The 11,404-nt window shown below is 33.9% G+C and overlaps 1 protein-coding gene and 1 long non-coding RNA gene across 4 annotated transcripts; both read left to right on the forward strand.

Annotated features, from left to right (window-relative positions):
• Nucleotides 1–358: 358 nt before the first annotated feature.
• LOC142531875 (structural maintenance of chromosomes protein 4-like) lies at nucleotides 359–1,416 on the forward strand. 3 transcript variants are annotated; one of them, XR_012816396.1, is made up of 4 exons: nucleotides 359–445; nucleotides 548–637; nucleotides 719–882; nucleotides 979–1,416. XR_012816396.1 is itself a non-coding variant. In XM_075638145.1 (4 exons), exons 3-4 carry the CDS (start codon nucleotides 746–748, stop codon nucleotides 1,136–1,138), a joined length of 255 nt encoding a protein of 84 aa, XP_075494260.1. In that variant the 5' UTR covers nucleotides 359–445; nucleotides 548–637; nucleotides 719–745; the 3' UTR covers nucleotides 1,139–1,416. The 3 variants fall into 3 exon arrangements, 1 of the variants encoding a protein (XP_075494260.1); XR_012816395.1 differs by having other exon boundaries at nucleotides 719–874; XM_075638145.1 differs by having other exon boundaries at nucleotides 719–840.
• Nucleotides 1,417–1,688: 272 nt separating this feature from the next.
• Nucleotides 1,689–2,564, forward strand: LOC142531544 (uncharacterized). Its single transcript, XR_012816318.1, has 3 exons — nucleotides 1,689–1,809; nucleotides 2,172–2,259; nucleotides 2,392–2,564. It is a non-coding gene; the product is annotated as an uncharacterized LOC142531544 (long non-coding RNA).
• Nucleotides 2,565–11,404: the final 8,840 nt, after the last annotated feature.

An 11,404-nucleotide genomic window follows, 5' to 3' on the forward strand; every position in this document is an offset into this window, starting at 1 on the left:
TCCTTGTTCTTCCACCGCCGCATCGCCGACGCTGCACCGTCTCCGGATTTTGAAAATTCGGAGACTAAAGTTTCAATGCACAAATCGTTTGGATTTTCTAGTGCAAGCCAAACCAGAAAAACAGTGTTCGATGGTGGACCTGATTAGATGATCAAAGAGGAGAGCCATTCTTAGGGATTTATAAGAAAGGTTATCTCCGCATAAAAACCGAAATAGTTTGGAGTCGAGCATTTGGAACACAGAGGTATAATTCTAATCGTCCTGTGAATGTTTTTAAACACACGACGCCAAGAACAAAAATTTTAAACTTTCGCTGTGCCTTGGGTGCGAGAATACGGTATCCCAACAACGTCTTACGCAGGAAAGGGAGAAGCTACGTTCCATTTTTACAGAAATTGAACAGAAAGATTTTATCGTTCAAGAGAATTATAAGAAAACGCAGGAGGTTAGCTTTTTGTTTGTTTGTGCATGTGCCAATGGACAATGGACGTTTGGCTTGTGAATTGCTGCAGGGTTGTTTTTAAAGAATTTAGTTGTTTATGTTTAGTTGATTGATCAACACAAAGATGTCCTCGATAAAGCAAAATCCGACTATGAAAAACTGAAGAAAACTGTGGATGAGCTACGGGCAACTGAGGTCTGCTCAGCTTTTATTTTCCTTCCTTTTTTTTTCCTTTTTACTAAATCTTTTTTAAACTCTCTATAATTGACGACTCAGGTGGATGCTGACTACAAATTATAAGATATGACGAAAACCTGTAAAGAGTTGGATATTAAGGGGAAAGGATACAAAAGAAAACTTGATGATCTAGAAGTTGCTTTTTCAAAGCACATGGAACAGTAAGCATTTAGTCCAGATCACAGCATTACAGCAGTAACGATGTTTGATCTTTCCAGCCCTCTTTTCCTGCTTTTGTTGCATGTTTCCTACCTGTTAGGTGGGGTGCGCCATTTATTCTTTTTACTGTTCTTTTACAGGATTCAGAAGGATATGATGGAGCCCGAAAAGGTTCAAGCAACATTGAATGACGTTACTCTTGGTGAGAAATGTGACCTTAAGAGGGCAATTGAGATGGTGGCGCTTATTGAAGCTCCACTTAGCGACATGAATCCTAATCGTGACTCGATCTCAGAGTAGGCATTGGCTCTGGTTATTTTATAAGATATAAGTAATTAAGGATGTAACTCTGTTCAATAACATCTAGTCAATAACATATTCATCAGGTACAGGAAAAAAATATCCTCGTACAATCAGCATGTTGAAGAACTAAATTTAGTTTATTCAGACAACCTGAATATTAGTTTATTCCTCTTGCTCTAGCTTTGTGTAATATCTGCTCATGGATTTTCTAATCCATTTCTTGCATTATTTGAGTGACTTGAGATTTTTCAGAACTTTTGATTGATTACTTCATCATTATGATATTTGTGGTTGCTATATTTTACTCATAACCATGGGTATTTGTTTAATTATTTCTTCTATGCGTGTTCTGTTCAATCAGAGTGTCTGTAGTATGGACAGATTGTAAAGACGTCACGCTTGTATTCAAACGTCTGCCGCTTGTTTCTTCGGTGCCTTCATGTTATAGTACTTCCACATTTTCGGTAGAACCATAGACGTATAGTGTCCACTGAATGGCGCTGATTTCTTACCTTATTAATAGTAGCTCTCCACATTCCTGCTACAGATGATTACTCTGGGAGGTGATGCAGAACTCCTTGGATCCTTTTTCTGAAGGTGTTGTATTCAGTGTCAGACCTCCCAAAAAGAGCAGGAAAAATATAGCCAACTTATCTGGTGGTGAAAAGGTAATCCAGTCGTCAGAATATGATGACCCTAATTCTATTTCATTTGGCTTGAGAAGCTCGCAAGGAAATAGCTGTTTTTGTTTTCTTGGTTTTTTGAGAACCATATTAATATCCATTAAAATCACTTGACACTATTCAATTATCATGGCGAATGTTTTCTTCTGTTTATTCCCCTGATTTAGGTCTTCGATGTCAATCGTGTGTGCCATTATTTTATATTTCCTTGTATTTATCACGTTCATTCCTTGCACCTTTGGCAGTGAATTGCATTGAATCATAAATATTCCATAAAAATTTTCCCTTTCGAAACTCGCCTTATAATGCTGAACATCTTGTTTGGTCTTTTTGAGGCCCACCTTCAGACACTCAGCTCGTTAGCTTTTGATTTTGCCCTGCTCCACTACAAGCATACTCCTCTCTACGTGATGGATGAAATCGACTCCGCATTAGGTATGGTGTGGATTTATCCCTTCACTCTTGGGTTGATTATTATTGAAATTATTTTCCTCATATAACACTTTCCATTTTCCATCTTTGGTCGCAAATGTCTTTCATTGCAACGCCTTTTGCACGTACTACTAGATTTCAAGACTGTTTAGATTGTCGGACATTATGTGAAAGATCGTACCAAGGATGCACAATTCATCATCATAAGGTGAAATTGAATCAACCATTTGTAATCAGATTTTCCTTTGCTTAGAATGTCAGGTTGTACGTATTCTGAAATTTGTTCTTTCCATTGCAGCCTCCGAAACAACATGCTGTTGGATCTGGTTTTCTACACGCCCAAACGCAGCGGAAGTTTTAAAATTTTTATTTTATTTTGCAAACAAAATAATTTTCTTTGGGCGCTCGTATGATTTTAACAAAACATACATAGGATGTTAGAAAATTATACATTTGGTGAATAAATCACTGGACACCAACCGATCCGGTATAACAGATCTGGCTCTTGATGAATCCCTACGATCTTTCTTCAAGAGACTCATTTCTTTCCTTCTAATCAGGTCCACGACTGAATAGATTGATCCTCTTCCAAATTGAACTAGAAATATCGGAAGATATTTAACGTAGGAGAGAATTATTTGAGAGACGGCTCAAACCCTAAAATAATTCAAGGTGGCCAAATTTTTTTCCTTTTGAGTGGATGCTCACGTAATTTGATGTTGTGGTGGTCTAGGTTTAGAGCTATTCATGTATTATTTACAATAAAATAATAACCTAATTACATAATTAACATTAATGGGCTTGATTTAATTAATTGGGCTAGTCCAACTAGTTTAATTAATTTAATCAAAGCCCATTAAAACTTTAATTATTTATTATGTTTGGACTTGTACTCCTACAAGCCCATTAAACATATTACCCACCATATTTAATTTATTAATTAATAAACTCAACTTTTGAGCTTAATAAATTAAATACATTATAAATTCAACATTTGAATTTATTATTTAAATTATAAATTCAACTCCTTGAATTTTTATCACCTCCAACATTTAATATTTAATAAACCCAACAATTGAGTTTAATAAATTAAATTCTCAAATTTTATAAATTCAATTCCTTGAATTTATTATCTCAAAATTTAATTATCATAAATTCAACTCCTTGAATTTACTATATAATATAAATTCAACTTCTTGAATTTATTCTCTCAACGGGAACAAACAATCAAGTACTTGTGTGACCCTCAATGGTTCAGGGATACAGCTAGCCGTGGATTCACAACTCTTTGTGATTCAGGACAGAATCCTTTATTCAGGCTTACCCTAGTTAGCTCCATTCTTTTCATCAACACCTTGATCAAGAATGTCAGAACTCATTTCTGATTGCACCCATCGGATCATGGTAAGAGCGTCTAGTAGCATCGCCCCATGATCCCCTAGGTATCACTGATAGTGCCTGCAAGAACCAGTCGATTACGATTAACGCACAGTACGGTCCCTTCATCTCATATATCCCGATCGAATCTGCAACCATTGGTTCATCGATGGTTGCATATTAATTCGATAACTATGTGATAACTTTAATAGTGGCGTCGCGTGTACTATTGAAGAACTCTTTCTCCAACGTACATCTCATACTCTGGCCAGAGATTCCATGCACTATTATTACATCATATCACATAGAATATCCACACCCGCAGGTGGGCGGTGAATCCCCGACTACAATGCACTGGCTCCTATATGTGTCGCAACTGTACCCAACCTCGCCACCTGATGACTTTCCTGGAGCCGGTAAACGAGTCAAAGCACAGCCCTAGCATATAGAGCCTCAGTGTTGTCACGGGTCGTAAGGACTAATGGTGTACAATCATAACCACGGACTTATCCTCTCGATGAATGATAACCACTTGGAAAGTCCGAGGGAGGGTTGTTCGGTATAATCATCATATGACTACCCATCTGCATGTTTGGACATCTCTATGTCCTTACCAAGAAACGCAGTACACAACATCACAGATGCTAGTCTCAAGCTCAAGCGACCTTTATCCATGTTTTAGGCGGCTGAATCGACTAGGAACGAATTTAGATTATACAGTGTTTACAAACGAGTTTCAACATCGAATTACGATTCATTTGTATTAAAGTATAATCAAGGTCTTTATCTATGTTTGATAACATGGGTATACAGATAAAGAAATAACAAACCATGAAATAATGAATTATATTAAAATAAAGATTGTTCTTTACAACTGAGTCAATAAAATCCCTAGCCAACAGTTGGCTTGCAGGGCATCTACTCTAACAATCTCCCACTTGCCTTAGAGCCAACTACCCATAAACTTTAATCCCATTGATTCGCGATGCTTCTCAAACAATTGTCCTGGCAAGGGCTTCGTAAGTGGATCGGCAACGTTATCTGCAGAGGGGACTTTTTCGACTGATATGTCTCCCCTTCCCACAATCTCTCGGATGATGTGGAATTTCCTCAGTGCATGTTTGGATCGCTGATGAGACCTTGGTTCCTTTGCTTGCGTAATGGCACCAGTGTTGTCGCAGTACACCGGGACTGGATCAACTCCATTAGGAATAACGCCCAAAAAAAAAAAAAAAAAAAAAACTCTTGGACAAAATTCCTCATCCAAACTGCCTCTTTCGCTGCAGCAGATGCAGCAATGTACTCAACTTCAGTGGTGGAATTCGCAACGGTGTCTTGCTTGGAATTTTTCCAAGAGACAGCCTCACCATTAAGCATGAATACAAAACCAGAGGTTGATTTCGAATCATCTACATCACATTGGAAGCTAGAATCACTGTAGCCTTCCAATTTTAATCATCTCCCCTTTTCTATAGATCAACGGTTGAATCTTGCATAGAATTTGTTAAGTGTTACTTTATGATATACATGCAAGACGCGTATTTTTTGCCCCTCCAAGGGGCGAGGATCCGCGTGCAAGATTTTAGATGGGCTTCTGATAAACTCCAAAACTAGAAAAAAATAAGAAGATTGTTACTGACGATGGGGTGAAGGTGTCACAGGAAAGCATTGGAAAAAGACCGAAGATGAATTCCTCGCAAAGGCATGGTCCAAAGCTTCTACCAATTCGATACTTGGAAATAATCAAAGCAACGCTAGTTCTTAGGGATTAGTTTGAAAGGAATACAACAATGAACTGCCAAATGGGTGGAAAGTACATACAAAAGACAACATGCAACAACTTTTCACTTATGTTCCGTAACGAGTGTTCGCTTTCCAAAATAAAATAAGTGAATTAGAAACATTCAGCCAAAGCTGCTCGTCATTTGAGATGAAGGTATTCATTCTGATTTTTTTTAAAAAACAAATTGAAATGTAGCAAATTCTTAATTATATATTTTTTAGTTTAGTATGTCTGAGCTCGATTATTGAGACCATGTTTCGACGAGAAAGCTTGGTTAGTGTTGAGAGATCAACCAAAATGAAAAATATGGTTCTTCTAAAAATTCAAAGGAGTTTCAACGAATAATATCTAGAAATTGAAGAATATTGACTGTGAATCATCTCCATTTTCTTTTTCCACACCCTCTGATATATGCACCATCGGTGAAAAAGTGCATGATTGGACAAAACCATTAGACCAATGAGTAGGACGGCTTGAAAGCTCCAAATGTTGTGGATTTGCTTCAAGAAATGAAAGGATAGACGTAAGACTATGAAAAGAAAGGTACGAAGACTGCTCTAGCATAAAATTATTTGCAAAGTTTTAGGAAAATATGGAAAGGAAGTCGGAAATGAGGTTGAGGGAGTAAGAAACAAAGGAGACGGAAAAAGAAAATCTGACCATGAAGAAAAATATTAACAATCCAAACATAAATGATGTTCAACGTGAAGATGCAAGAAAAAATTCTTTGTAAACAATTCAATTGGTAATTTATTTAGTTCATAGTTTGTTACATTTAATTATTTGTAATTTATTTAATTGCGTGTAAGTTTTTTAATTATGAGTTTTTTATGCTGTGTAAATTTTAATCATTAATTAGAATTTAATTATGTGCAATTGTAATTTTCAATTATTTATTTCTTAAAAATCAAATTATTAAATTGTATTAAAAAAAATCATATTTCAACATCATCTTACCACTAGAGGAACATAAAATGAAGTTATCACACTGACATCAGCATAAGATGATATGACCAATTTTATCTCACGAACTTCATCGCACCATTGAACACGTTCTGAACTTTCCCTAATGAAAATATTTGTTTTAAAAGACCAATAGGTATGATGTTTTCATATTGTTGTGATATTTGTATGCTAAGATATAAAGATCAGATGGAACTCTCCTTTAGACAAATCAGTTGTTATAATTGTGTTTATTTTGGTTATGGATGCACACCCGATTCTACACGATGGTCTAGAATTGAATCATGTAACTTCTTCGAAGCAAGTCTTGGTTCTCTCTTATATTGTGATTCTAAGAACAATCTACATTCTTCCATTGACCTTATGACAAATAAGAGTTTTTAATGGCCATATGCTTGTCTTCCTAGTCGTTATTCCACTATCGAAATGCACGAGGGGTAACATCTACAATGATTTATGAACTCAGTGCAATTAGGTTGTCCTATTCTATCAAAGTGTTTTGGGATCTCCAATCAGTCATATTTGATGTGTAGTATATATCAAATACAACTATAGTTACTCATGGTACTTGGAAACCATTCTCTTTGATTGCAAAGAACGCAAGAGATTGTTGGGTATTAGAGCAGTTCAAATGTAACGTTTGGATTGCCGTATGATTTAAAATATTTGAGTCATACAATTACTACTAGATATAATTTTTGATAAAAGAGCAAAAGCTCAGTCATACAATTAGTATCGGACCCAAGGTTACAGATTCGATTTTCATTGATTGTAATAAATGAAATTATTGAGAAAATATTTTTGGATGATGATAATTATCTATGCTTATTAGAGCAATCGAAACGTGACGTTTGAAATGATATTCTCAAGTTATCTATAACCATCATGTCCCATATCAATATTAAATTCAACTACACCATCAACAATTCATTCAAAAGTTAGTTTGGCTCTTATTTCATTGTAAAAAATCTGTTCATAATTATTATAAATTAGTAATTGAATTTTTATTGTTATAAGAGTATTAATTTCTAACGGCTCTCCAGTATATACTAGTGCGAGTAGCGCAATTAATAGTGATGATTAACACCAAAAAAAAAAGAGAAAAAAATCACCAGGAATTCATATTTATGAATCAGAAAATGCATGTGGTGGGACCGTGGAGAAGTGTGAGTTTTAAGGTATGGGTAATTTAAATTTTGAAGCACTTCACATTACAATAATTGATTGAATAATTGGATTTGTCATTCCATGCTGTATCGAAAAATTAATTTTCATCTATTTTTCAGTCTTGGAATGGGTGGGATTTCTGTGTTGGAATAAATATTTTGCTTCATTTTGACGTCCTTAATTTTATTTTTTGGCAAATAGATCTTGTATCTTAGGAATATACTTGTATCTTAGGAATATACATGAGTGAAAGTAATACGCTTTTTTGCAAAGTTTTCGTGTATCAAGCTACTGACTTTGCGTTATTTGATTTGATTGGCTAGGAGACGGCAAAAGAGTGACGTCGGATCTCAACGAATAATAATTTCTCTGTTGGAAACATGACTGGCGGTAGAGAAATGGTAAGATTTATCTCTATGAGATATGAAACAACATAAGTAGATAGACACTCAACTCTCCGGATTCAAGGACCTAACAGTTCAATCCATTAGCACACAAGCAGGTGCACTTTGCGCTGTCAAGATTATTAGAAAATAAAGTCGTATATTGACTAACAGTTATTACTTTTAATTTAGTGGTAAACGCTTGCTCCTAACAATTGATATCAGAGTATGTCATGTGGTCTTCTAAAAGCATAAAAAAATTTCTTTTTTATTGGGGGATATTGGATGAAACATGTATGAATGAGAGTAATACTGACATATGTGATCTCCTGGTAAACTCTCGTGCGTCATGCTGCTGATGTGTACCGCTTGATCTGGTTGACTATGTGAGTCATAAAAAAATGACACCAAATCTCAACGGTGTAATGTTTCTGCTGGGGACAGGGCCAGTTGTAAGAAAATGATAAGACCTATATCTAATGGATATGAAACATCATCCGAACTCATGGACCTAACAGTCCGACCCATTAACACTCAAGTAGGTGCATTCGGTACTGTCACGAATATGATAAAAAAAAGTTACATCTTACCTAACAACTATATATTTTGACCTAATAGTTAGCATTTGGTCATAATATCTTATATAATTGAAATTGTGTTCAACATTTATATATGTAACATGACTTGATATACAAATAGAGCAAACAATTGCATTTCGTCATGTATATGCGCAAACCCTAAATTATGATGACTCCACACATCTAAGAACAAGGGTTGTACCAAAGATATAAGAATAGAAAAGTTTAGTGTGTCACCACCCTACTTGTGGAACCGTGACATAAATTTGAGCTTTTCTCAATTTTATTTCAATCTTTTCATTCAGTTAGTTATCTCATTCTTTTATTATTTAAAAGATTCAAATTGTGCATTAAATAGATTAATTCATTTAATTATATAGATAATTCGTTTAATGTAAGTTTTTTTTTTTTTATGAATATGCTTAAATGACTTTTGTCACCTTATTTAAATTATGAATAGGTCTTTTGTGAGACGATCTCGCGAATCTTTATATATGAGACGGGTCAACCCTACCGATATTCACAATAAAAAGTAATACTCTTAGCATAAAAAGTAATAATTTTTCATGGATGACCCAAATAAAATATCTGTCTCACAAATACGACCCGTGAGACCGTCTCACATAAGTTTTTGCCTTAAATTATATTTCGTGTCTCCCATATTTTTTTAATTAAATTCACAAAATGTATTTGGATCCAAATGTCAAAAATTGAACAAAATTTTAGATAAATATTTTCAAAGTTTTGTATGAAATTTTAGATTCTTTGTTTTTAAGCAAACTTTTAAATTTTTTGGGGGCATTATTAAAATTTTAATTATTGTTAATGTGTCATCGATCTGTCTCTTTCTACATACACTTGTTCTTGCAAATGTCCAATAAAAAAAGCAAAGCACTGGAAATGGTAACCAATTAATTGAAAACTTATTTATAGCGTATAAATTCATTACCCTACACTAATTGAGTGAGTAACTTATGATTAAGGCCTCACAGGCTCGATGGTATATTTTAGTAACTTTCCATTTATAAGAATACAAAATATTAATTTTAGAAGCTTTTATATATTGAGTAGTTAATAGTTCGAAATTTAGCTTATAGATGAATAACTATGTTCAATTCTATAAGGCTAAAATATAACACAAAAATTCACGTGAGACGGTTTCACATGTCAATTTTATAAGACAAATATTTTATTTGGTTCGCCCACGAAAGTATATTATTTTTTATGTCAAAATATTATTTTTTATTGTAAATATAGATATGGTTGATTCGTCTCACGAATAAAGATACGTAAGAGCTTCAATAAAGGTGTGAAAATGGGTGGATAATTTTGAATCCGCTAAAATGATGGAACAATCTTAATGGTGGATTGATAAAAACTTGTGTGAGACGGTCTCACGGGTCGTATTTTGTGAGACGAATCTCTTATTTAGGTCATCCATGAAAAAATATTATTTTTATGCTAAGAGTATTACTTTTTATTATGAATATCGGTAGGGTTGACCCATCACACAGATAAAAATTCATGAGACTGTCTCATAAAAGACCTTCTCAAACTAGATATCATTTAATTTTTATTTTAGCTCTAGTTTGAAATTCCACGTTCGAGATTAATTTTTCTAGCGTACGCGGGCTTGTGAGATATCACATGGGCAATTGAATTTCGACTATTTATCTGAAAGTAAGTAAAACAATATAAAAATTCTCATCGGAAAGGAATATTTTCTTTTTTTAATCAAGGAAATAAAAAATACTTTAATTCTGTAGTTATTATATTTAATTTGGAAACACATGCATGTATCAAATTCATTGACTCAATGTCATGGACTCTATTAATTAATTAATTAACTAACTAATATTCCTCCCCGAATTAATAACTTTGGAATTGCGAGTTTCAATGCTTTTGATTAGTTCCGATGATTAAACCCTTTATGACCTCATCAATTCCTTTCTATGTCTAATTTTCGTAATCCCATAGTCATTAAATGACGCCATAGAATATAAGATTAAATGTAATAATTTAAATTTTATATATAAGATTAAAGTACTCGAAAATATATATTTACAAAGAAATTAAAACATCATACTACATTTGGAATTACTTGTATAAGATTGTAACATCTTAAATAAATAGAAGACTAATTTTTTTGTGATACAGTCTAACGGATTTTAATCTGTGAGATGAGACAATCCTACCGATATTCACAATAAAAGGTAATATTCACGATAAAAAGTAATACTTTTTCATTAATGATCCAAATAAAATATTCGACCACGAAATTTTCGTGAGACCGTCTCACAAGAGTTTTTGTGTAAATAGAGATTGGCATCGTAGTTTGTTTTTGGGTTACGTTGTGCGAACTCTGGTTAGGACGATTGTTTCTATGTAAATCGCGTTTAGCGAGCTCTTGTTAAGACGATTGTCTCTATGTCTGATCCGGGAGAGCGAGTCATACAAGTCATACCGTCTACTACTTTCGTTTCTAATATAATTTTTTCCGATGTATTTTAATAATATTAGATTATATTTGTTATATAAAAATTATTATTTTTTACGTGATATAAAAATTAAACACCTCATCTTTCATGCGCTAGACTCCAAATAAATCTTACGTCCCAAGTTGGAAAATCTCCGTTTGTGTGTGTATTTTTAAATTAGGGATCAAAAGCGGATTACGATTATCTGTGCCCCTTTTGCTTTATTTTTAAATATATATAAAAATTAATATTTTATTTTAAAAATAAAAAAATAAAACTTTTTAATATATTGAGACAAAACGCTCCCCGTCCCAAAATTCTATGGGGGAATCCGACAAAGTGCTTTTGATTTAGGGGATGTAGCAATCGTGTGACTGCTCGTCCACAGATCTGCTTGTACTCGCGAAAAGACACTTTTGT

The sequence above is a fragment of the Primulina tabacum genome, chromosome 17 (genome assembly GCF_025594145.1).
Source record: "Primulina tabacum isolate GXHZ01 chromosome 17, ASM2559414v2, whole genome shotgun sequence".
NCBI classification, from domain to species: Eukaryota; Viridiplantae; Streptophyta; class Magnoliopsida; order Lamiales; family Gesneriaceae; genus Primulina; species Primulina tabacum.

Coding starts and splice junctions, on each gene's coding strand:
- LOC142531875 (XM_075638145.1), top strand. CDS start 746: ATGACGAAAACCTGTAAAGAGTTGGATATTAAGGGGAAAGGATACAAA. Junction 841..978: donor TTTTCAAAGCACATGGAACA/GTAAGCATTTAG, acceptor GTTCTTTTACAG/GATTCAGAAGGATATGATGG.